General features: G+C 42.8%; 1 protein-coding gene across 1 annotated transcript; it reads left to right on the forward strand.

The window, feature by feature from the left end:
• The first annotated feature begins 3030 nt into the window (after positions 1–3030).
• USF3 (upstream transcription factor family member 3) lies at positions 3031–27301 on the forward strand. Its single transcript, XM_079960212.1, has 7 exons — positions 3031–3085; positions 9328–9410; positions 9661–9722; positions 12107–12135; positions 12306–12388; positions 14244–14340; positions 15573–27301. The coding sequence occupies exons 3-7, from the start codon at positions 9679–9681 to the stop codon at positions 21995–21997; spliced, it is 6678 nt and encodes a 2225-aa protein (XP_079816338.1). The 5' UTR covers positions 3031–3085; positions 9328–9410; positions 9661–9678; the 3' UTR covers positions 21998–27301.
• The last annotated feature ends 134 nt before the right edge of the window (positions 27302–27435 follow it).

The raw sequence follows: 27435 nt of genomic DNA on the forward strand, positions 1-27435 counted from the left end.
AGTTAAAACCCGTGTTTATGGAAGACAACCTTACTCGGCTACGAGTGATTACCAAAGAAGAAGAAACTATTGTCAGTCTTAACTATTCAATGCACATTAAAGACTTGCCTTCCCAATCATTCCTGTTTTATTGACCTAACCTAGCCACTTTGTCACTCATTGGTTCTCTTGGTTTTAAATTCTGTTTTATTGTTTGTATTGTTGTATCTGCTGTACAGCGCTTTGAAATGTTTATGGTCTGAAAAAGAACAAACAAATCATTGGTCCCCGCCAACAGGATATTCAAGGTAGGACTGACAAGTCAAACCAGGCCTAAAACCTCACATTGGTTACTGAGCTGTGTTCTTTCACAGATGGCATTTTATTTAGCAAAATGTATACAGCGCTTCATTTGTTAAAAATGACCTTTCAAGGCGCGAACAAGCTTAAGACATGTTGAGGATAAATACGTCGTATGATCCAAGTGGGTCACTCAGTTCCTTAGAGCATGGTGCCGATAACACCAAGGTTGCAGGTTTGATCCCCGTGTGGGACAGCTGCATATTCCTGCATTTCAGGGGGTTGAATTAGAAAACCCTCAGGGTCCCTTCTAACTCTACAATTCTATTTCTAGCAATATGCTCTCAATATTTCGCTTCCCCTCTTGTAGTTTACATGTACAGAGTATTTTTTTTTGTTGTTCTCACTTGAGGAAAACTACTTTTTTAAAAAAAATGAAGCTTCCTTCACTTCTTTCACACTTGATGGTATCGTTCTTCCTGAGCTATTATGGTTTTAAAATAGCATCAAAGCAATTTGACTCTGTTTTTAGCATATTTCCTTAACCAGTGCCCTCAATTTATCTTCTGATGGCAAATGTGATACTTTTTTTGGCGATTTTACACACATACATATGTAAAATGCAAGAGCAAAGCAGTCATCATTCCCAGTGAGTTCTGAAGTATGTGCACCAGGCTCTGGGCATAATTTGGATTAACTCTAGGGTTGCATCTGTTCTGGTGTGGTTTTGTGACCAGCTGCTCTTAAGGGACCATTTGGCATATCTAAACCATTTATCTCTGTCATGCTCTAACAGTCACTTACGTGGGAGTAGGCCAGAGAAGCTTGAAAGACTCCAGTCTAAAACGTTTAAATAACATTACCCCCAAAGGAATATTGGGAGTTGTAGTTTCTTACATGTGCTGGGCATCTTCAAAGTTCGAGCATCTTCAAAGTCCATGACACCTTTGATCAAGGCTGTTCTCCAATTGGGGCGCTTGCAGGCCAGTGTTTCCCAGTTGTCAGTGTTTATACAACATTTATTTTTAGATTTGCCTTGAGAGAGTCTTTAAATCTCTCCTTGGCCACTGGCATTTCGCTTTCCATTTTTAAGTTTGGAATAGAGGAGTTGCTTTGGAAGATGATAGTCAGGCATCTGCACAACATGACCAGTCCAACGAAGTTGATGTTGAAGAATCATTGCTTTGACACTGGTGATCTTTGCTTCTTCCAGTTTGCCTGTCTTCCCAAGTGATGTGTACAATTTTTCAGAGACACCCTTGATGGAATCTTTCCCAATGCCCAGCCATGGGCGTCAGTAAATTCTCAATAAGGGCTGGCATAATTCGGTGGGAATCTGGAAAGTAAACAGGCCACACGGGGTTTTTTTCACATGCGCCACTTCGAAAGCATCCTTTGTTGTTGTTGTTTAGTCGTTTAGTCATGTCCGACTCTTTGTGACCTCCTGGACCAGAGCATGCCAGGCACTCCTGTCTTCCACTGCCTCCCTCATTGTTAAAACAAAATAAAAAAATTCCTTCCAGTAGCACCTTAAAGACCAACTAAGTTAGTTCTTGGTATGAGCTTTCGTGTGCATGCACACTTCTTCAGATACACACGAAAGCTCATACCAAGAACTAACTTAGTTGGTCTTTAAGGTGCTACTGGAAGGAATTTTTTTATTTTGTTTTGACTATGGCAGACCAACACGGCTACCTATCTGTAACTCCCTCATTGTTAGTAGCTTCAAGAACACTGTCCCACCATCTCGTCCTCTGTCGTCCCCTTCTCCTTGTGCCTTCCATCTTTCCCAACATCAGGATCTTTTCCAAGGAGTCTTCTCTTCTCATGAGGAGGCCAAAGTCTTGGAGCCTCAGCTTCAGGATCTGTCCTTCCAGTGAGCACTCAGGGCTGATTTCCTTCAGAATGGAGAGGTTTGATCTTCTTGCAGTCCATGGGGCTCTCAAGAGTCTCCTCCAGCACCAGAATTCAAAAGCATCCATTCTTCGGCGATCAGCCTTCTTGATGGTCCAGCTCTCACTTCCATACATCACTACTGGGAAAACCATACCTTTAACTATACGGACCTTTGTCGGCAAGGTGATGTCTCTGCTTTTTAAGATGCTGTCTAGGTTTGTCATTGCTTTTCTCGCAAGAAGCATCACTACGAAAGTGGAATTTGTTCGACAGTGGAATTTGCTGCCAAGGAGTGTGGTGGAGTCTCCTTCTTTGGAGGTCTTTAAGCAGAGGCTTGACAACCATATGTCAGGAGTGCTCTGATGGTGTTTCCTGCTTGGCAGGGGGTTGGACTCGATGGCCCTTGTGCTCTCTTCCAACTCTAGGATTCTATGAAAGCATCCTATTACCGCGCATATGTTTCCTACTGCGCTTCTATCCGGCAGATTTCGGCTTCTGGAGAAAGGCTCCTCCGCCCCGCCCTCCCAGCCGCTCATTGGCCTCTCGCGCAGTTCCTGTTCTCTCTCTCCCCGCCCCCGCGCCCCACGTCAATCTAACCTTCGCGTTGAGCCCCAAGCCCGTGCGGGCCTCCGTCCGCGCCATCTAAGGCTTGAAGTGGGCTGGGCCTCCACCTGCCCTTCCCACCGCTCGCGGTCTCCGATTGGTTGGAGGGCGGCCGAGCCGGCTCTCCATTGGCTGCGGTGCCAGCGGAGGGGCGGTACCTGAGGAGACGGTCCCGGCGGTGTGGTGAGGAGAAGGCGGAGTCGGCGTGAGGGGAGGCGGAGGGAGGAAGAAGAAGAAGCGGCGGAGGAGGAGGAGGATGGTCCCCGCGGTGGGGCCGCAGCCGCGCAGCCCGCCCGGCGCTCCGGCGGTGAGTCCCTCAGGTGGCGGGCGGCGGCGGCGTGAGGGGAAGGCCGGCTCCCCCCTCACACACCCGCCCGCCCGGCCCGCTCCTGCCCCGCCTCACGCCCCAGTGACACTTGGCCCGGCCGGGTGTATTTGTGGGGCCTCCCCCGGGGAGCTGCTGAGGGGCGTCAGGCAGGGGGGGAGGCGCCCCCGTCCCAGGAGGTGCTGCTGCAATACATGGGGGTGCATTGGGGGAATTATCCAGTGCTTTTATTCTGGGGGGACGCAGACCCCTCAACGGTTTGTGCCTCTAAGTTTGGCCTCATTGAGGGGAGTATTTCAGTATGAGGAGGAAAAGGAGAGGACAGTGGTACCTCAGGTTACAGACGCTTCAGGTTGCATACTCTGCTAACCCAGAAATAGTACCTCGGGTTCAGAACTTTGCTTCAGGATCAGAACAGAAATTGTGCGGCAGCGGGAGGCCCCATTAACTAAAGTGGTGCTTCAGGTTAAGAACAGTGTCAGGTTAAGAATGGACCTCCGGAATGAATTAAGTACGTAACCAGAAGTACCACTGTATTTGCTGCTGCAATACATGGTCTTGTCTTGGGGGAATTATCCAGTGCTTTTTTTCTGGGGGGACGCAGACCCCTCAACGGTTTGCGCCTCTAAGTTTGGCCTCATTGAGGGGCAGTATTTCAGTATGAGGAGGAAAAGGAGAGGACAGTGGTACCTCAGGTTACAGACGCTTCATGTTACAGACTCCGCTAACCCAGAAATAGTACCTCGGGTTCAGAACTTTGCTTCAGGATGAGAACAGAAATCGTGCTCCGGTGGCGCAGCAGCAGCAGGAGGCCCCATTAGCCAAAGTGGTGCTTCAGGTTAAGAACAGTTTCAGGTTAAGTATGGAACGAATTAAGTATTTAATCCAAGGTACCACTGTATTAGGGACGCAGGTGGCGCTGTGGGTTAAAGCCTCAGCGCCTAGGGCTTGCCGATCGAAAGGTCGGCGGTTCGAATCCCTGCGGCGGGGTGCGCTCCCGCTGCTCGGTCCCAGCGCCTGCCAACCTAGCAGTTCGAAAGCACCTCCGGGTGCAAGTAGATAAATAGGGACCGCTTACCAGCGGGAAGGTAAACGGCGTTTCCGTGTGCGGCTCTGGCTCGCCAGAGCAGTGATGTCACGCTGGCCACGTGACCCAGAAGTGTCTCCGGACAGCGCTGGCCCCTGGCCTCTTAAGTGAGATGGGCACACAACCCCAGAGTCTGGCAAGACTGGCCCGTACGGGCAGGGGTACCTTTACCTTTACCTTTTACCACTGTATTTGGGTAGAAGGTGTTCGCTAACACGATCCAGAAGGAAGGCTGGCATGCATTCAGAAGTGCAATACAGTGGTACCTTGGGTTACATACACTTCAGGTTAAATACCCTTCAGGTTACAGACTCCGTTAACCCAGAAATAGTACCTCAGGTTAAGAACTTTGCTTCAGGATGAGAACAGAAATCGTGCAGTGGGAGGCACCATTAGCTAAAGTGGTGCTTCAGGTTAAGAACAGTTTCAGGTTAAGAACAGACCTCCGGAACGAATTAAGTACTTAACCCAAGGTACCACTGTACTGTACCCCTAAACATTTTTTTTAGAAAAAAAGCACTGGAATTATCATCTGGTGGGGTGAGAAGCGAGTACCTTCTTCTTTCACAGATTCACACATTACAGTGGTGCCCCGCAAGACGAATGCCTCGCAAGACGGAAAACTCGCTAGATGAAAGGGTTTTCCGTTTTGGAGGTGCTTCGCAAAACAAATTTCCTACGAAAATGTCTTGCGAGTTCCTGTGGGTTCCCCCCCCCCTTTTCTAAGCCGCTAGGCCGCTTATCCGATAAGCCGCTAAAAGCCGCTAAACCGCTAATCCGCTAAGCCGTCAATGGGCTTGCTTTGCAAGACGAAAAAACCGCTAGACGAAGAGACTCGCGGAACGGATTCTTTTCATCTTGCGAGGCACCACTGTATATTTCTACAAGAGTTCAGCTATGAGACAACCAACTACCGGAGACGGGTTATTGGGTTGTTGCTTTTATTTTGATGATCTATTTTGTGGTTTTATATTTGGGTTTTCTTCTGTGAACCCCCCTGAGACCTCCGGGTATAAGGCGGTATATAAATTCAATAATAATAATAATAATAATAATAATAATAATAATAATAATAATAGGTTTTGTGGAGGTGGGGTGGCCTCCCTTCCCTGGGCTGCCCCAAATGTCCATTCCTCCCTGTTGCGGCTTTCCCCAGCTCCCAATATTGGGTTTTGGGATGGTGGGGGGGGGGCCCTGGAGCCCTCCAACCCCAGGATGCCCCAAATGTCCAGTGTTCCCGGTTGCGGCTTTCTTTGCCAGGCAGGGTGGGAGGGTGTTGAGGGAACTAGGCTTCCAAGGCTGACCCCAAAGTGCTGCAGGCCGTGCACTTTGTGTCTGGACCGGGGAGGTCTGAACAGGGTGGCCAGCAGAAACCTCCATGTGCAGAGGCTGTGTAGCCCCTGGAGCAGATAAGATGCTGGGGATGCGCAAGGGAAGACTGGTTGTAGCTCCGTGCCTTGTTTGTAAGTTTTGCAGGAAGGAGGCATCTTGGGGGCTGCAGTCAGAAACCGACCTCAGGACTAGGGGATTGGTTGCAGTGGGACTCTCCCTGTGTAGCTGTTATCCATACAAGATAGATAGATAGATAGATAGATAGATAGATAGATAGATAGATAGATAGATTGCAGTATGCTAAGCACTTTGCAGCGGACTATATAATGCATTATAATCTGGATTTTGCTTGTAGGAAAGGGAGCAAGGAGTCTAGTTACCAAAATACCCATTTGATAACATGGCTATGTTGGGTGCCACAGAAAAAAAAGCCTGGCAATAGTAGTGCATATTATTATTATTATTAATAATAATAATAATAATAATAATAATAATAATAATAATATAACCTCAGTCTGGGACTGGCAATACGAAGAGAATAATAATGCTAAGTTTTTGTACAGGGCTTTTGTGAAGATTATTGAATTGAGATATGGAAACGTTTTGGAAGTTATGAGATGCCAGATTAAGATGCTATATAAAAATCACATCCTCCTAATTTGTATGCCTAGTGAGTTTCCTTGCTCACATGGCTGCCCTGAGACACTGTTCTGGTGTTACTGTTGTTTTATAGTTAGGACATACACTTTCATTATTCAAGCTAAATGTATTAATGGTAAATTTATTCTCTTGTTTTGTGCCCATTTTTTAATTAACCCCTTCATGTTTTATTTACACACACACACACACACACACACTCCTACTCATCATAGGCAGACATACTCTGTACAGCTTTTTGTGATAATGCAATTATATTTTGTGTTTAAATGCTTGGCAAAAAAAATGTAAAAAACATGGAAAAGGGGGCAAGCAGTGGAGGACGTTTTGGTACTCTCACTCGCCATTGAATTCAGTGTGTTTTGACTATATACTATTTTGGCTTTAGGCATTGTCCATGGAACATAACCTCGGCATGAATTGGGAGTCGCCTGTACTTTTAAATTTTCTTCTATATACTTAACTTTACATTCTGACAACCATATTAAGAAACACAGACGACAGTCCTAACAATGCAGTCCCACTTGTGTCAGTTGAGTTTAGAGGGATTTGTTCTCTGGTGATTGTATAGGATTGCAGCCTCTTCAAAAGTAAATCAGTAAATACTACTTTCAAGTCAACATGGTTAGGATTAAGATTGATTGGTAGCATGCCCAAGCATTGTTTTTCTGGTCCCGCTACAAATTTATAACACCAACCCCCTCCCACACGCATCCCATAATCCCATCCAATACATACAGTTGCATGAGACATTAAATAAAAGTTTGTCTTTTAATTCTGAAATTATATTTTTTGCATTTCCAAAATTATACCATGGCCTACTGTAATTGAGGCTTTTCAGCCATGCCCCCAAACGCCTAGCCTGAATATGAGTCCTATAAATGGTTTTGCCTATTTTAACTTTTTGGTTGGTCCTTATGAATATAGTATCCTGTCAGTGCTTTTATTTTTTATTCTAATGGACCAGCATGTGTACAAACATTTTATATATAGACCAGTTTTTGTGTTTTGTGTACTTTTTCATTGCTAAATTAATTAACTCCTCAAAGTAAATTTCTCTTGCAAACTCATTCTTGTTAAGAGAAAGTAAGTACATTGGTTAACAATTCTTACTCTGTAAATCGCTTGCAGTTTTTGATGACTGCTAGCTCACTGAAATTCATTTTCTACAAGAGTCACTTCCAATTGTTAAGAAAATCCACAAAGCATTGCATACTTTACAGAAAATTCATTGCAGTTGGAGTGTTGTGTGAACTGCATTTAATAAGAAGTGAGGATAGTTTATATTCTCCTCAAACAACATATCATAAGGAAAATACTCAAAAGATCTAGAGTGTACTTGCAAGAGCCTGTAAATTCTACCAGCAATGCTGAGTCCCACTGTCCCTGGAATCAATGCCATTGTTTATTATGCTTGCATCATAATAAACAGAGTTGCTTGTTCTGCTCTAACACTGCTTGCCATTGGCTTCTACTAAACTCACAAGATCTCAGCAATAGGTACAAAGACAGAGGGAAATAAAGTTTCCTTATCCCCAAGCATGATTTATATGATGCTAACTTACTAGATGCTACTAGTAGGAAACTGTCTGTGGACAAACGCCGGCTCCCTTGGCCTGAAAGCGAGATGAGCAACACAACCCCATAGTCGCCTTTGACTGGACTTAACCGTCCGGGGCCGCCTTTACCTTTTTACCTTACTAGTAGGATACTAGGGTGGGGGGGGGGTCTGATTTGAAGTAACAGGTGCAAGTAAAAGAAAAAGAGAACCAGGTACCATATTTGCCTGAACATAAGCCGCACTTTCCCCTCAAATTCTGACCATGAAAAGTTAAAGTGCGGCTTACATTCATTACCTTACACCGCCAGCAAAGCGCTGCCTCTCCGCCGCTCCCAAGCGGGGGAAAGGGGAAGGCCGCAGCCCTGGTATTATTGTTTTTTCTTTTTCCCCATTTACATTTAAAGGTGCAGCTTATATTCGGGGGGCGGCTTATATTCGGGCCAGTATGGTATCTCTCTTGATGTAAAAACCATGATCACCCTTCCAGGCCTTATACATGAATGGAGCTGGCACATGAACAACGAATGTGGCTGTCTGGCCATGTTTAGCTTGGCCCTGTGCCTTAATCTCTGAAATTATTATTAATAATGAATATACCACTTAATGCCCAGTTGGTTTCTAAGTAGTTTACAAAACAAAAAACAACACTGTAAAATACATAATGGTATGCCATAATTGAAGTCCACTGGAAAACAATCCAATTGGGATGTTAAAATGCAAAATTCGGTGATTAAAATATTCATTGAAACAGCCCCATTAAAACAGCACAAGAATTAAAGTAGGAGACTTAGGTGAAGAGATGAAGGGTATGCCAGGTGTGTCTTCAAAAGGCAATGGGATGCCAGTACATTCCACAACACTGGTGCCACGAGTGAAAAAGCCTGACACCACATCATTAGGGCATGAATGATAAAACTAATCAGGTTCTGTTTGTTGATCTTAATGGTCTTACTGAGCAGTGGAGGTGAAACTGATTTTCCAGGTAGCCATGTCCAGTGTTGTTTAGGGCTGTATATGTAGGTAACAAGATGTTAAAACTGGTTCATTGACCTATAGAACCATAGCAGAACCTTTAGTGCTGCCCAGTACATGCCCAGTAAGAAGCACAATTAACCACCTGGGCTGTGGCATTCTGTACCAACTGCAATCTCTGGACTAGTTGTAAGGCAGCCTCACATAGAGCACATTACAGTAATCCAAACGTGAGGTTACCAGCACATGAGTCTCAGTAGCCAACTCAAACCCAATAAAAGTTGAGTTTGGAAGTTCATAAATATTTATGGAGTTCCACTTTACAAAGAGGGAGAATGTTGAACCAAATTTAAGCCATACTAATGGTTATTAGTGGTACACAAACCAGATCATTGTATCATTATATTGTAATGTGTCTTGGGAGGGCAGATATGCTGAAAGGTGGGGTAAAAAAATCTATTTAACTACAGTAAACTAAACAGAGCTTGATTTCTCTCCCCCTCCTATTACTCAAGTTTCATTTAAAAGAATGTATTTAATTATTCCAATGACTGTAACCTTTAAATGTAAGCAGAGGTCCTTAGAATTCCAATAAATTCTATCTGTCTCACTTAGGATTGTGAAGTATGGTTTGAGAAACATCAACACAGTAGAAGCTGGAGTACTATTGCAGTCTTGTAAACAGCCACTCACCAGTGGTGAGTATAAATAATCTACCTAGTCACCTGTAGAGAAGCTTTGCATGGTTGCATCTTCATTTAGGCTACAAATGAGGCCTAGCAGGCTAGATAATGTCCTTTGTGGTGCAATTTATTAGGTTATGCTGATCTAAAAGAAGCCAGTGGAAGTTTAACTGTGAAGAAAAAAATACTTGAGAGTCACGGTTTTCAGATGGAACAATAATGACTGGTGCTTCTAGAATCATTACTTTTGGTTCTGTTCTTCTAGATCCTCATCTCTCAAACTATGCCAGAGATGACAGAGAAGGCTCCTCTTAAGAAACAACACCGGTAAGTGTCCTGTTCACAAATAGAATTACAATGCAATTCTTCGCCTATCTATTTGGAAGCAAGCTCTGTTGAGTTCAGTGAACCTTACTCACAAATAAGTGTGTGTAAGATCATCCTTGTCAGTCTCTCTTATTATGTGTCAGCTCCTTGTAAAAAGCCACTACAGATAATGACCTGGGTAGCCTTTGCATCAGATTAAGTGTAGCTCAGTCTAATGTAAAATAGTTTTCTAGGCAGGTGGTGGCAACGGGAGCATAACAACTTAAGCTTTTACAAGTGTTGCTATTAGGTGAAGTCAAAGACTCTCCAAAGATGATTATGTTCAGTGGTACAGTGGTACCTCGGGTTACAGACGCTTCAGGTTACCGACTCCACTAACCCAGAAATAGTATCTCTGGTTAAGAACTTTGCGGCAGCAGGAGGCCTCGTTAGCTAAAGTGGTGCTTCAGGTTAAGAACAGTTTCAGGTTAAGAACGGACCTCCAGAATGAATTAAGTTCTTAACCTGAGGTAGCACTGTATGGTCCTTTCCATGTCATATCTGACATTTAAAAATTTTTAAATAAATGTTTTTTAGTGTGTTAAATGAACAATCAAAGAAACAAAGCAGTACACCTCTGCATTATTTACATGCAACATGAAATATGACCAATCAATAATAAACTCCTGTTCTAACCCTTTGCTGAACTTCCCTTATAACAAGATAAGGAAAAGATCTCTGCCAGCAACGTGGGGACAGGTCCATACTTATGTGCCATATCACCCCTGGTGTACACTGGTACTATTCATCTGAACAGTACTTTCTAAGCCCTAGAGTTGAATGGGCTTTAGTGTTTTTAACCCACATTTTATATCCTTGCATCTGCCAAGTTTCTTATATAAGACCTCTCCAGATAGGTTATGTTACTTCTCATGTTCACTAATGCACCTGCAGAGAAATGGAAGCTCAGCTGCACCACTGTTCTTATTGCTGAGTTTCTTAGTCATTAGTCATTAATAAGTACAGTGGTACCTCAGTTTAAGAATAGTCCTGTTTACGAACTGTTTGGTTTACGAACTCTGCAAAACCGGAAGTAGTGTTCCGGTTTGCAAACTTTACCTCGGTCTAAGAATGGAAGCTGAAGAGTGGAAGGGCATCAGCGGCGGGAGGCCTCATTAGGGAAAGCATGCTTTGGTTTAAGAACGGTTGGACTTCCGTATAAAGGTGGGTCTCAGTAAGGTAGAGAAGGTATTTTGTTGTCTTTACCCTGCTCTGCATAGCCTGCACATGATGAGAAGTAGTTATAACTTAATTTGTTCTCTTTGGTCGAGTTTCTAGTCCCATGATTGGTATACAAGTGTGCAGTCAAACCTACAAAATAAGGAAACTTAGTGCAAAAACATGCTTAGGATAGTAAGAATACATAAAATTATGATAAATTCCATCAGTATGAAAAATACTGCACCAACAGGGCAAGAGTTGCTTTGAAGTAAAGGATGGCTGTTCCTTATATAACACAGTACACACATCATTAAGTAGTACTATGCTTTTGGCAGGCAATTGGCAAGCCAAAGTGGTAGGACCTTTTCTGGGGTGGCTCCCAGATTCTGAAACTTTTTTCATCATAGAGATTAGCATGGCCTCTATGCTGTGGATTTTTTAAATGGGCTCTACAGACTCACCTTTTTCTTTCTGCCTTTTCCTAAAGGCTTTTTCTACAGAAGTACAGTGGTGCCCCGCAAGACGAATGCCTCGCAAGACGGAAAACCCGCTAGACGGAAGGGTTTTCCGTTTTGGAGGCGCTTCGCAAAACGAATTTCCCTATGGGCTTGCTTCGCAAGACGAAAATGTCTTGCGCGTTCCTGCGGATTTCCCCCCCCTTTCCCCCCCTTTTCCTAAGCCGCTAAGCCGCTTATCAGCTGATCCGCTGATAAGCCGCTTAACAGCTGATCGCTAAAAGCCGCTAAACCGCTAATAGAGCTAATCCGCTAAGCTGTCAATGGGCTTGCTTCGCAAGACAAAAAAACCGCTATACAAAGAGCCTCACGGAACGGATTAATTTCGTCTTGCGAGGCACCACTGTATCTACAAAATGTAGCCCTGTTTTATTAATCTTTGTAACTGTTTCAAATGGCCTTTGTTAATGTGCTGCTTTTGTTAGGTTGTTTTATATTTATTGTTCTTGGCTAGGCTGTGTCCCAAAATGTGGCATATATATAATTTGTATTTATATAAATAATGCAAGCCAGATATATATCTTGGGGATCCTTACAGCAAATGTGGTTATTTCTCTTCTCCCTTTTGTGCATTTGCTGGAGATTAAAGAAAATAGATTGATTAAAGAAAACTTCCTAGATAGCAAATATTGTAATTTAGCCATTTACATGTTACCCTTTTTTTAACAGAAAGAAAAACCGCGAGACTCACAATGCAGGTAAGAGCTTCAGTGCAGCTGTTGTCAGAGTGGAGCAATCATTCCTCTTCGAGTTCTTCCTTCCACCAGGCATGCAAATATATGCCTTCTCAATCAAAAGAGAAGTCTTATTGTTTCTGGATATGCTATCAATGTACTGTTATACACCTTATGTGTTTTGTTTTTGCTAGTGGAGAGGCATCGAAAGAAGAAAATCAATGCTGGAATAAACCGAATTGGTGAACTAATTCCATGCTCCCCAGCGCTGAAACAAGTTAGTCTGCTCTTCATGGCAGCTGAATATTTATTTATATAACAAAATTTATATACCGCTTGGCTGTAATAAAACCTCTAAGTATGAAATATTTAAATTATCAATGAAAACAGTTAAAACAATTTAAACATTTAAAGATTATTAGAATGATCAGTAAAGAGATGAAAAGATGTCAAAATCTACATGTGTGGATAGGCTTGCTAAACAAAAATGATTTAAGCAGTCATCGAAAAGAGTACAGCGAAGGTGCGTGGGCGATGTCAATAGGCAGGGATTTCCAAGGTGTGGGTGCTGCCACACAAAAATATCAATTTCTTACAAGTGTGTAATGAGTATTATGTGGTACCTGCAGTGCTAGTTCCAGTCAAGTGGGCATATATGTAGGAGACATGCTCCAGCAAGTAAACTAGTTTCAAACTGTTAATGTCTTTATATACTAATAGTAACACCTAAAGCTTGTTGTTGGGGGGACCCATATTTCAAGATCCGAAGGGGGATTCTGATCATCTTCTTGCTACTGCGTTAATGTCCAAATCAATCCAAATCAGTCCAAACAGGGTTCATAATTCTATCCAGTCTTATCTTGCTGTTTCCACATCACATCTTGTTCATATATTTTCTCTTTTTTCTTTATGATCTCTTCTGATAGTCTCCTTAAGCCGATAAACACCAATAATAATCCTATGTGAATTTTTCCATTCTTCCAATCCTCAAATCAAGATGGTTTCCATATATCATCGCCTTAATAGATAACAGCGCTCTTTCCATCATTAATTACAGAACTGTCATTCTTAAGTCCCACTGAGGAGTTTCACCCACAATATAAAAACAGCTCTATTTCTCTATTTCACCTCTCAGACTTAAGTCCTCCGACAGAACTTCCCAATATGGCGACGGCATTTTTAACTACGTCATTCCAAAGCTCTTATACATTCCACGCTCTTCTTAAAACATGCTTTGGTTCGAAAGTTTATCTCCACACAGCCTTAAATCCACAGCTTAAGTCCTTAAAATGACATTTCTGACTCGTGAGGGGAGGGGATTCTTGTTTAATCACATAAGGAAAGAAAGGAAAGTTTTTCCCCCCTCCCCCATCAGTCATTTACCATACCATGCCTTGGCGTATCTTCTCATGATTTAATCTTGTCTTGTTTTATCAGAGATCTCTTCTGCTAGCAGTCTTTTACTCCCCCTCCTTCCTTGAAATATGTGCATTCCTTCATCCAAATTGTTTCTTTTGAAGTTCTTGCAGCTAGTGGCACGGATCAGGGACGGCGTCCAGGAGCACCGGAATCCCACAGGAGGGCTTTGTGCCTAGTGCCCCCATCCTCACAAATTCGGGGGTGGTATAGGGCACAGCAGGCAAGGCAGTCCCCCCCACCATCCTGGGGGGGGGGGTAGGAAGGCTAATTACTCCCATCATAGCCTCCAAATTACCTTGTGTGGGTCGGAGAGATGTTATTGTCAGCCATCTTCCTAGTGGCCCCCCAACAAAACAACAAAAATTTAAAATTCGGCTTTGTAATTCGGAATTTATGTGATGTGATTTAATTTGATTTGATTGGCCGGTTAATAAAAAATTATTTTAAAAAAAAAATATAGTAACACCTAAAGCTTGGCCCATAAACATATTGCCAACCATTGAACATAGGTGTTAGATACTGACCGGGTCTCACTTCTGTTCAGCAACCCTGCATTGCAGTAATCCAATACTGAAGTTGCTAGTGCCCGAACTGCTGTGGTATACAAATTTAATAATAATAATAATAATAATAATAAATAAGAAGTAGGCCTGTTTGTATTTCAGACTGAGTCTCTGAATGTTTTTTCTAATTATCCACATGTTCCCTTGCAGAGTAAGAACATGATCCTTGACCAGGCATATCAATATATAACAGAAATGAAAAGGCAAAACGACGAGCTCTTGCTGAATGGAGGAAACAATGAGCAAGGTGAATGGACTGGCTAGAATACTCTCGCTAGAATACCTCTGTTTTTATTGTACATACATTTCAAACTAAACATTCTTTGTCTAACTGCTACTCCACCTTTCCTCCGGAACTGTTATCAAATGATAGATTCGCTATCCTGCAGATTGAATGCTGTTTGCTTAATATTTGTGTTTTGGATTGTAATTTTCCTTATCCTAATAAAAGTAGTCCCAATCTTTTATTAAAAAGCAGATTTGCTAATTTTATATCTTGCTAACAACATAATCTTGGTGTGCCGGTATGCTAATTCTCTTTCACAATACAAATTTTATATGAAGAAGTTGAACATGATTGAAAAAAGCAACAGTAAAGTTAATTCTAAAAAATGTTGCCACACTTGTAAATTAAGTTATAGAAGAACTGTAATTTGATAGTTTTTCTAAGTGAAGTTGCCTCTCAGTTATAATTGGAGCTGAAAGAATAGGGTATTTCTGAATATTCTGCAACATGGTTGAAATCCAAGTCCCAGTAGTAGTTGTTTATTAGGATTTACATTAGATGATGCCTGTTCATTCTATGATCCCCTAATTTTCATACGACTAATTATCTTTTTTTGGAAAAATGCAGTGTGAACTGGAAATAATAGAATGAAAGCAATAGAAATGTTTCCTTGCTGAGAGTATTGAGAAGGCTGTAGTTTTCTTCAGATGTTGAGTTTGTGAAATACAGTTAACATATGAAGCTGCTCTCTACCAATTCAGGACAGTTGACCCGTCTGCCCAGTAATGATTGGCTCCAATTTGCAGTGGGTTTTCTTTCCTGTTACCTATAAATATTCTAGCTAGAGATGCCTGGGATGTGTTGCATGCAGCTTGTGTTCTCTCCTTTTAATTCTAAGTCTCTAAGGATGTAATCTGAGTTTGAGTACATATTCCCAGTGCTTTTTTCTGGGGGGATGCAGGGGTACGCATACCCCTAAACATTTTGTGAATCTTTTTACTTTTGTCCATTTATTTGTCTTTATTGTTCCCGATTTGAACCATAAAATGGTGGTTTTCTTGAGTCAAAATGAGAGTACCCCTAAACATTTTTAAAGAAAAAAAGCTCTGCATATTACAGCAGAAACCGATGTTGAGGTGATGAAAGGGCTTTCTTTAATGCTATTTTCACTTGCTCCTAAAACAAATCAGCCATAGTAGACTTTTGCAGAACCTTTGGTCATTCAGATTTATTCATTTTTTATTTCTCTGCAGCTGAAGAAATAAAAAAGCTCCGGAAGCAGTTGGATGAACTTCAGAAAGAAAATGGGCGCTACATTGCATTATTGAAAGCCAATGACATTTGCCTTTATGATGACCCCACTGTCCACTGGAAACGGAACCTTAAGCACACAAAAGTTTCTGTTGTTATCCCCAATGATCAGGAGCAAAAGAAGAAAGGGAACCTGAAAAATGCAAAAGTGTCTGTTGTGATCCCCAGCGACCAGCTGCAGAAGAACATCATTGTATATTCCAACGGCAGTCAGCTTGGTGGAAGCAACCAGGGGGCATCAGTCCAAGGAATAACCTTTAATATCAGTCACAATTTACAGAAGCAGACTGCTAATGTTGTTCCTGTCCAGAGGACTTGCAACCTAGTCACTCCTGTGACCATTTCTAGTATCTATTCCACAGAAATCAAATCAGGGGTTCAGACTTCAGTTTCTCCGCTGGTATCAGGCCCGTCAAATCCAGCCAAGAAAATTATTGAGCACTCTGCCTCTGAGAATGAGCAAGGCCCACTTACTAGTTCGAGTGCTGACAGCTCACTGAATCCCTTGCAGCTAGTGAGGCTACAGCCTGAAATGCAGAGTTCTCCACAAGATGAAGATGACATCTCCAAATCTAAAAATAAACCAGAGACTTTCAAGTTAATTGAGAAAGCGGGTTTGCCTAGCAACAGCCTTCCTGTCAGTGCTAGTGTAGACAGATCTCTGGCTCAGCTGGCAGACATGCCCCCGAAAGAGGATTCAAGAAATGGATCCCTAGAAAGCTGTGTGGTTTCTGCAGCTGATACCACTTGTACTCCATCTGTAATGCTCTCCATTGATGGAAAGCCGTCTGCAGGAAACATCTTCAAAAGCAGCGGAGGGCCAGCAGCGTCTGCTGTAGAAATCCAGAAGGCTGTAACAGAAATTAACACTTTGCCTGCTGCTTCTATAGATAAGTGGCCTTTTTCCAGTTCTTCAGCTGCTGGCACTTCAAATTCCAAAACCATGGGTAGCCTGACGCGAATGACTTCTGCTGGAAACACCCAGACTACTTGGACTACTTTGCAACTGGCAGGGAATACTGTTCAGCCTCTAAACCGTACTCTGTCCAGCATAAACGCAGCCCTCTTAAATCAGCCAGTTAACAATGCTAGCATTACAGCATCAGCTCCTAACAGGATTTTGGCAACTACTCCCAGTTTAAATAATCCTCTACCTGCTGGTGAACAAACAGCTGAGCAAATCATGGTTACTTTGCCATCTTACCCATCCTTACCTATGCAGCCGCTAGTCACTAAGACGCAGGTTCTAGCACCTGCAAATGGCCTCCTTCCATTGAATCCACCTATGCAGCTGATTCAGGTGCCCCAGCCAGTAGCTCCATCTGTCACTGCACCACCTGCTAAACAAAACGTAGTCATTTTACAGCCTTCAAATGCCAGTGCAGGTCCACCAGTGTTGAGAACTGAAGTCCCCAACCAAACTGTCAGCCAGCAGATTGTAATTATACAGACCGCTAACCCAAATCCTCTCTCCCTTTTCTCTGCTCCTCCTCCTCCTCCTCCTATCAGAATGCCTATAAATGGAGCCGCTCCCTCAGCAAGTGCTAGCAATCCTATGCAAAATGCCTCTGGCCCTCATATGTTTGGTGGGAAGCATCTTGTCCATATTTTGCCAAGGCCATCTTCTGCACCATCTTCTGGCTCGACACAAACGTTTTCAGTTGCAATGGCGAACCAACATCTTCCACAGACTATTTCTTTAAATGGGCAGCTGTTTGCCTTGAAGCCTGTGAAGTCCTGTTCTGGAGGTTCGGATCAAACCCCTATGCAAGTTATTCAGCCTACCACCAGTGAAGATCCAAATACAAACGTTGCCCTCAATACATTTGGTGCTTTAGCTAGCCTCAATCAAAGCATATCGCAGATGGCTGGACAGAATTGTCTGCAGGTGTCTACCAGTCAGCCTACAAATCCATCAACGGTCAGCAGCCAAACCACACCAAGTACCCATGTTCTGCTGGCAGCTACAGCAGCATCCCCTTCTGCTGCTGAGAATGTAATGTTAACCAGTGTTTCATGTTCAGTGGGTGCTTCACCCCCCAAAACCTCATTTGGTCTGGGTTCAAAATGGTCTAATAAAAGTACTAAAAAATGCTTGGTGGCCAGCAGCAATCTTGCATGTCAAGTGAATTCTTGCAAAGATTTGAAGAAATTGGATAGTGGGGATGTGGAGGCTACCCCTGAGCATTCAGGAAGTGACGTCTTGCTTGAAAACATGCCTGATAATGTGGTGTTGCAAAGCTTAGCCATATCACAAGCAAATAGGGTAGCACCTAATGATGTTGCCCAAAATGATGCTTCCAATTCCCATCCCAAAGAGAGACTGAGAGCTGAACAAGACATGGAAACTACCCTGGCCTCTGACTTGAATGCAGCTATAGTGCCGAGATCGTTGCCCCTCGAATCGGCGTCCTCAGAACAGTTTGAAGTGGTTGCTCCCATCTCCAGAGAGTGTGCATCTCTGCCTCCTCAAACTAATTCAGCAACAAATTCTAAGTTATCAGAATCATCCAAATGCATCCCCACCAGCCCTTTAACATCTTCCGACTCTCAGGTGACAGCTTCTCATATTTCTGGGACATCTGTGGCAAACAGTGGGGCGAGTGCAGAGGGTGTTCCCAGAACAGAGGTGTCTGAAATCTGCACAATGGAACAAAATTGTTCCATAGTCATGCAGGCCAGTGATTTGTTAGAAGAGCAAGGCCTGACCAAGATTTTCTCTGATTTCAGTAAAGTGGGAGAAGCTGTAGAAAAAAACTTCTCGGTCCAAGTTGAACACCCTAATTTTCGCGCCCAAAACACTAAATCAATTATAGACTCGAATGACTTGGCAGAGAAGCAAGAGGGGCTCTTGCTGGTGAACACTGAAGAGGAAAACCTTGCACAGTCTCATTCCTGTACCTCTGAACAAGAAACAGTCACTGCTAACAGACAAGCAGACTCTCCCATGTCCACTAGCTCAGGCAGCAGTTGTGGATTCTCAGTTGCATCCATGTTGCCAGACACATGCAGGGAAAATGTTCCCAACAACACTTCAGTGAATACATGCAACAGCTGTACGTTTTCAGAGCAAACGGATATTGTAGCTTTGGCAGCAAAAGCAATTTTTGACCAAGAGGCCCACGCAAAAGCAGCAGTGTCGGGAGCTGCTGTTTCCAAGGATGATGAAGTGGCATCTCTAAGAAGAGACCAGTCTTTTAAGTCTCACACCATTAAAGATGCAGACCAGATAGAAACAGTGCCAAGAAATTTCAGCACCCAGAATGCAGTGAAAATAAACGTTGATCGGTCAGTCGAAAAACAAAGCTGCTCTGTTGGAGTGGAAGTGTCCAGTGTAACCTTGCAAATTCCAGCCTCCCAGTCTTCCAGCACTTCAAGCTTAAGTGTCAATAATCTCATACATCAAAGCTGCATCATCCATCCTGTTGTGAGCTGCTCAGGTTTACCCCCAACCTCAGACCAATCAGCTGTTCCTGTGACTATGACTCCATCCATGCCCACTAATCCATATATGACTCAGTCTCCAGGACATTCTCCAGTGCTAATGACAGATTATGCTTCAGAACAACTGTCTGCTGTTCGGACCAGCACCATGCAGGCTTCTCAGATGCATGAGCCACACTTAAAGCAGCAAAGCCAGGAAAGCCGCAAAGACTCTGTCAAACGTTCCGTTCCAGATGATCACCTGCTTTCCACGTCGAAGAGACAGAAACACTGCCAGACGGCACCTATGCAGCTTGAAGGGATGGCTTTGCTGAACCAAACAGCTGACGATATTTCAGATCAAAGTCGAATCCTTGTCAACCAGATCCCCCCCAACTCCTCCAATATGGCAGTATCAGGGAGCAGTCAAGGGCACACTGATAGTCTTAGCCGGTTGTTCCCAACCAGCAATTTTGGGCCACCTGCTCTGAGGCAAGCTGAAATTCAGTGTAATTCTCAGCCTTCTGTCCCGGATCAGACAGGACAGCACCTGCAAGCTATTCAACATGCTCCCACTCAAGGAATGACCCACCTTCATAGCAATCCGTATGTAAAGCAGCAGCAGCAGCAGCAACAACAGGCTGGACAGTTAAGAGAAAGACACCAGTTGTATCAACTCCAGCATCACATTTCTCATGCAGAAAGCCCTATCCATTCCCAAGCCCTCAGCGTCCACCAGCAAAGAGTAATGCATCAAGAGGCACAAATGCAGAAGAAAAGGACCCTCATCCAAACAGCCCAGCAGCCTCCCACACTTGCTTTACAGCAGAAGCATCATGGAAGCGACCAGTCGCGGTCAAAGAGCAGCCAACCCCACCCCCATCACCCACAGATGCAGCAAATGCAGCAGCACTATGCATCTTCTCAGCCTGAGAAGACATGCGAGAACCCCACTGCAAGCAGAACTCACCACAACCATCCTCAGAGCCATCTGAATCAGGACATTCTGCACCAGCAAGCACCAGATGTGGGCAACAGGCAGACAGGTTCTGGAGTTTCTTCTGAACATGTGCCAGGACATGGCCAGATGCAAAGACTTATGACCTCCAGGGCTTTGGAGCAGCAAATGGTGTCCCAGGCTAGTATTGTCTCCAGGTCATCCGACATGACCTGTGTCCCCCACAGACAAGAAAGAAATAGAGTTAGCAGCTACTCCGCAGAGGCACTTATTGGAAAGACGCCCTCTAATTCAGAGCAGAGACTAGGAATATCCATTCAGAGCTTGAGGGCTTCAGATAATCTTGAAATGAGAAATTACCTTGATGTGTCTAGGAATAAAGGACTGGCAATCCATAACATGCAAGGACGCATGTCAGTAGACCACACGGTTGGAGCAGATGTTCAAAGACTTTCTGAGTGCCAGACATTCAAGGCAAATGGCGCTAACCAGCAGTTTGATGTGCAGTCCTCAAGGAACAGTGAAATAGGGACCTCAGTGTCATCCCTCAGAGGTATGCAGACACAGGCTTTTCGAATTGCCCAGAATGCTGGACCACCCTTAGACAGACAGAAGAGGTTGCCCTATCAGCCAGCTCAGGGCATTTCAGCAGGAAATGTCCTTCCTCCCCCAAGGGACAATGAAAATGCATGCCACCAAAGTTTTATGCAGAGTTTACTTGTCCCTCATCTTGGAGAGCAAGTCGGTGGAGGCCAAAGACCAATTGCAGAGCACCAGAGAAATCCACAGTGTGCCACTTCTTCTATTGTTGAATATAATTGCCCCCCAGCAAGAGACAGTATTCACATTCGAAGAGAAGGTGATGGTCAGAACAGGGAAAGTTGCGATATGTCTCTCAGTGCTATTAATAATAGGAACAATACATTAAATATTCCCTTTTCAAGTTCCTCTGGAGATATTCAGGGTCGCAATACAAGCCCCAATATTTCTGCTCAGAAATCCAATCCCATGAGAATGACAGAGAGTCATGGAACCAAGGCTCACATGAATGCTCCAGTTTCTAGCAATGTGCATGGAGTCGTCCGGCCTCCTCTCACCCACCCACCCGTCTCTCGGAATGCCGAGCAAGTCCCACCGTCAGTTCGTCAGCCAAATTCTTCAGTTACTCAGCGATCAAGACATCCTCTCCAGGATAACAGTGGTTCTAAAATTCGCCAGCCTGAAAGAAATCGTTCTGGAAATCAAAGACACGGAAATGTCTTTGATCCTAGTCTTCCCCACCTTCCTTTGGCCGCCAGTGGTAGTATGATCCTTGGAAGGCAACAAACTGCTCTAGAAAAAAGAGGCAGTATTGTGCGATTCATGCCTGAAGGACCACAAATGACTAATGACAGTGCAGCTCCTGATCAGCACAGTCTGTCTCAAAATTTTGGATTCCCTTTTATTCCAGAGGGTGGAATGAATCCCCCCATAAATGCCAACGCACCGTTCATCCCACCAGTGACTCAGTCTAGTACTACTCGAACACCAGCCCTGATTCCAGTAGATCCTCAAAATACGTTGCCATCTTTTTATCCGCCATATTCTCCTGCCCATCCCACCCTTTCCAATGACATTTCAATCCCTTATTTTTCTAACCAGATGTTTCCTAATCCAAGCACAGAGAAGCCAAGTGGTGGAGGTTTAAACAATCGCTTTGGCTCCATCTTGTCTCCTCCCAGGCCAGTGGGCTTTGCCCAGCCAAGTTTCCCCCTTTTGACAGACATGCCCCCAATGCATATGGCCAATTCATCTCACTTGTCCAATTTTAATTTGACTTCTTTATTCCCAGAGATTGCTACAGCTCTTCCTCCAGATGGTTCCGCAATCTCACCTCTGCTCTCCATAGCAAACACATCTGCTTCTGATTCTTCCAAGCAATCATCCAACCGGCCTGCTCACAACATAAGCCATATTCTAGGTCATGATTGCAGTTCGGCTGTATGAAATGCAGTGGCCAGGAGTTAGAATGGTGAATTGTTTTATGTGTGTAGTATGCATATTTGTGTATATACATGCATGTGTCCATGTATGCATTTGGGATTGCCGTCCTTGAAAAGACCACTCGTAGCATCACTGTTTGTGGGAAGTATATATACAACAGCAGGAGCTTCTGTATTTCTACATACCCATGTTGCTAAAGTAGCAGGTGCCTATCTCAATGCTTACTAGTAAGAGTAAGAATCCAACACCTTGGTCTGTCTTAACAGAGTTCCAGATCATCACCCCCTGTGCCAAGATGAGCCTTGTGCAAAATGAAGTCCAGGGAAACTGAAGAGTTGCATTTATAGTTCTTGGAGAGTGGTTTTTCTTTTTTGCCCAGGAAGTAGGTACATGACGGTCTCAAACACATCTCAAATTGGTACACTAGATCACTTTTACTATTTGTGTTGAAGTTTATCATAGAGATCTTTCATAGGGCTCACTTCATGTCATAAATTCTGATGGGCATTTAAAGCTTAGTGCCATGCCTAGCTTCTGAGGAACTGTATTAACGTATCATGTAATGGGAAATACTGCCTCTCTTCTGAAACACATAGTTTAATGCTCTCCTCCTGAGGCTTTTATTTTTAGCATTGTTTCTGCTAACAATCCATAGAATTTTTTAAAAAAACCATTTATGTTCAGTTCAGTTCATACATGTTGATTTCTCCCCCACAGCTTGTATGCTGTGAGTTTCTCAGGGTATCCTTTTTGTGTCTTGCTTATCACTTTTTTGAGGAGGGGAATTATCTCCATTTTTACCTTTGTAATGTTTTTCTTTCCTTTTCCCTCAGATAACTCTTGTAACCTGAGAGCATGTAATAGGAACATACTGTGTGACAAATATTGTTGGGTGAAACTGTAGGCAAATACAACATTAGTATTAAGTGCTTATTTAAATGTATTGGTTTGCACTTACAAAGCACCTTCTGTCCAGAAACTCTTTGCTGGGAACAGAAAGAGGAGCATGTGAAGTTGTGAGCACTTAGCAAAACGGGATGGTCTTGATGAGGCAAAGTTACAGCCGAGAAGCACTTGTCAGTAACTTAATAGATGAAATGTGGCAAGTAACAGGTGAATGGCTCATTTTCTCTTGTAATTGTTACATTATTTTTTTTTTTTGGCACCCTTTTGGATAGTTTAAAACATACAGCAGTATTGTTTCAAAGAGTCTTCCTCAGCTGATGGTAGCCAGGCTATGACCCTGGCAGTAAAAAAATTGGCCTGGGCTTCTTCCTTGGTGATTGCTAACTTCTTTGTGGGACTTAAGAAAAAAAAAAAACTTAGGCAATTATATAGCCAGAAGAACCTTAGAGGTAGCATATAAAGGGATCTTAGAATGGGTATAGTATATAGTCATTGCTTAGTAAATGTGCTGAAGTTACAGCGTGGGTCTGTCTTGGAATAGCGATTCAACAATGTCCTCAGCAGCACCAATTGTTTTTAGGGCCTCCTCCTGTCTCAGAGCAGGAATCCTCATGGGAACTGTAATCTCCAGTGGGAAATCTGAAGTGGCTGGCTTGGTCGGAATCAGAACTGTGGGAATATCCACAAGCTCAGCTTTCTAATGAGTACCCCAGAAGGTTCACTTGGCCAAACTGGAAGTTAGCTTTCTAGTATTGCAGTGGCTGATTCACAAAGGGTAAGGTAAGACAGAGTGGAACAGCTTCCACGGACCTGCGTGACACATGCCTGAAAACAGAGGGAATTTGAATCTTGGACTCTGACTTTATGTGTCCATCTAAAAGAAGGGTGTGCAAGCTGACCATTGATTTATAATAGCATATTTCTGTTTTGAAGGATGTGCCTTCAGTTTGCCCAGGAGTTCAAGTGTCCTTATGCGCTTCAAAATGCTCACCTTTTCAGGGTAGGACCCATGGCTTGTTGCTTTCTTCTAACTCCAGCTATAGGAGCTGCCACATAACATACATTTTTGTCAATCAGCAATGGCAAAGCAAGCCATTTCCTCTTAGAATCCTGTGTGTGAAGGTAAACTTAGAACCCCAGGGCATCCAGATTATTTTTAAAACTGGCCATAGTTTGTGCATGGCGTGTTGGGAAGCCTCTAGCCTCATGGTGATTTCAGTTCATTGGCTTGGCAGGGTCATTCAGCCTGGATCTCTGGGTCTGGAAGTGCTTGGGGAATTCATCACTCTGAACGAATGTATGCTACCATAGTTGTCATCAAGAGCTCAATTCCATATATATTGTCTCAAGAAAAGGGTGGATATAGTAATTATTTTCAAAGGGCATACTAGCATGATAAGACATATGTATGTATGTGCAGACATCAAAAACACATGGATTCCTGGCATATTTTTTTCAAAAGCAATTGTCAAGTAACTAGTTACTTGGATTCTTCATTTCATACGTCATTCCAGCTACTTGGTTCAGTTTGGAGACTTCTCTGTGTTGTACGATTTAACTACTTAAGAGATGTAATAGAATTGTCTCTGAGTTTCTGATACTAGCACTTGGATAATGTCTGAAATGAACATCTGACTATTTCTTCGAAGGCTTTATCTCTTGCTGCATAAAAGTCTTGTCATTTGCCATGATTAATAAGTAAAAGTGGTGTATTTGACATGCCTTATTCCACATAACTCATTTCCTAAGGATGTGGAGTTGTTCCTTAGTGTTCTGCTCCCCCAAAAAAGCTGCAGGACCCCTTAAAAATCCTTAACTATTCAGCCTGTTTAAGTTTGTTAGACATGCACTAATGGTGTTTGAGGGGGTTTTTTGTAGTTCAGAAATCAGAAGGTCTATCTTGGTTGTTGACAGAAAAGTTAAAAATTCAAATCAATTATTATTTGCTAAATTTATAACACTCTACTGAAAGAGCCTAGGACAGCATTCACATCAAATCCCTGAAATTTCTACAAGTAATTTAATTCTGTAATGAAAGAGGACATAGCAGGTTAACTCTTTTCTGTTGTGGGCCCCATGCTAGGGGGTAAAAGGGGCACTTTGCTGTGCTACTTGTATACACATGCCAAGTTTCTGTTTTGTCCCAGTGAAAATGGAGAGCTCTGTGTTGCATTGGTTAGTCAAGTATTTTTAAAAGCACTTGAGAAGGTCTTGAAGCACTTGAAAAGGTCTGCAGTGTCTGATACAAACTTTATGGAACTATGAACATTAACTTTTTAAAAATTATTCATAATTAGAACACACTGGTTTTTCAAAAAAATATTCTGGTCTTGAAAACGGAAGGGAAAGAAAACTGCTACTTTATAGAAATTATGATGTTGTGCCTTGACACTGCGTTGGTATTGCCTCACTGTTCTATAACTTACATTGTTTAACCACCTTCCACCCCCCGTTTTTAGTTGGCTGTTCTTTACAGTTAGTGGTACTCCTAGTATTGAGAAGGATCAGTTTTCTTATCATTTTGCATCAGAGGAATTCAGGTTAAATACTCAAATAATGAGGAGTGAGGAAACTTAAAGAGTGACTTTCCAAGACAAACATGGCAAGTTAGAATCCTAGTTTTCCTGGGTTATCTTTATACTATTTTATATTTGTCATAGAAGTTCATTTCTATGCAAAAGGTTGTGCTTAGGTTGGGGATTCTGTAAACTGGTTAGATGTGGTTTAAGTGCAGAGAATGGGGAAGGGACCAGGAAAACAGGCCATTCAATATGAGAAAAGGCTTCTGCGTGTTACCAGTGTTTCTTCTGAGTCAATATCTATTGTGACCCTCCCCTTCCCTCCCCATGGTTTTTATTTTAGTTCTGCCTCCGCCATCAAGTTAGCAAGACATCTACAGAGCTGGGAGGGTGTATGTTTTCAATTCTGTAAATTGGTGTCTATTTCCCACTTTTCTGACGAAGGAAAAAATTAAGACTGCTAAACCGTTCAGTGTGTTCTGTGGTATAAGATAATAGATCAACCACTTCTGTGGGCTTTATCTATATTGAATCTTCTTACAAGGACTTTCTGGTAGACACAACTGTGGTAGATAGCTGATAATGTGAACCTTAGTGCTGTTAGGACATTTTTAAAATGTCTGCCTTGACATTGTCTGCGGTGGCAGTTTTGCTGTCATAAGTGCAGGAGGAGCTCTTGAGCGATCGCAGGGAGTTCTGTTTAGCCGAAAATTGTCATGTCTCAGTAGAATCCTTGGAGTACAAACTGATACAAAGTCCATAAATTCAATCACATCTTATCTCCTCCTTTCAGGCGGTCGTGTTCTTCACTATAGAGCCAACATGCAGAGAACTTCTCTCTCTTCATAGCAGAATGTGCTGAACAAATTGGTCTGTTATGTACTAGCAAGCCATTTGACTCATACTCTCTTAGCTTTATTTTCTTAATACCGCTGCCCAGTTTAGTAACATTGCTGTCCAATTTTGTAATCTTATCAAGATCTTTTGCATTATGCGTGACCTTCTAAGGCTTTCTCCTTACCAGCACTGCTTAAGGGAGCTTTAAAAAAGCAACACTTGGCAGTTTATAGGTCCAATGGGATGCCAAACTGGACACCTGAACCATTGTGCTGTTCTCACTATCACATGCAAATGAGTAGCATGTAAATATAGAAGCTTTAACGGAGTGTGCATATCACATCTTGTTTTGTTTCTGCTGGGTGCAAGCAGACAGCCCCTTTTAATGGGAGCAATTATGGAAAACTGGATACCATACAGATTATAGGTTGTGTGGCATCCAGCTTTGGTAGAATGCTTCATCTCCAAGCCAGAAGTGGACATCCCGATACCCTTATGATTCCCTTAAACAACTCAGAGTGAGCTAAGTTTCCCTCTTCTCTTGAAAGTAGTAAATATATTCCCTTGATTTGCGCCAGTTTTTCTGCAGTGCATCCCCTAAAATTCTACATACAGCCTCTAGATTCTTTCAAGCCCTAGTACAGAAATGTGTGGTGATGCTGATCAGGCACACGAATTATTGTAAATAAGATTTTGTTCCATTTATTTTGACATCTTTTTACAAATTCGTTGCATTCAGATGTAAATATTTACAACAGTGGTTTTGATGAAAGGTCTCAGATTTTTATTAAATGTAACAATTTATTGATTGTAAAAATTGTATAGATATGAACAAAATGGTATTTTATTTTAAAAATGTACAGTTTGTGTACTTTCATTTTTGCGTACTCTAGATACTTTCTAGTTCCACTTCCTGTCCCCCTTCCAGGAAAAAACCCCCAATGCCTGTGATCCTGTGCTTAAATCCTGGCTGCAAGTTGCAGCCAAAGTTTATAAACTGTAATTTTTTAAAGAAAAAAAATGTAAAGAATTTAAAGTCAAGAAATTCTTTTTGTGGTTTTTAACTAATTTTAACTTCTTTGATCTGCCTACTTCTGCACTGTAGATATATTTATCATTTTAAATGGGCTAGCAAGTTTCACTTAAGAATGCCTCTATGTTTACAATCTGGGTCCATAT

The sequence above is a fragment of the Podarcis cretensis genome (assembly GCF_951804945.1).
Source record: "Podarcis cretensis genome assembly, chromosome: 17".
In the NCBI taxonomy this organism is placed as follows: domain Eukaryota; kingdom Metazoa; phylum Chordata; class Lepidosauria; order Squamata; family Lacertidae; genus Podarcis; species Podarcis cretensis.

Bases quoted from the DNA above. Each gene is read 5' to 3' on its own strand.
- USF3 (XM_079960212.1), top strand. From the start codon at position 9,679: ATGCCAGAGATGACAGAGAAGGCTCCTCTTAAGAAACAACACCG. The intron at 9,723-12,106 runs GTAAGTGTCCTG...TTTTTTTAACAG, and splicing joins CCTCTTAAGAAACAACACCG to AAAGAAAAACCGCGAGACTC. The intron at 14,341-15,572 runs GTGAATGGACTG...ATTTCTCTGCAG, and splicing joins TGGAGGAAACAATGAGCAAG to CTGAAGAAATAAAAAAGCTC.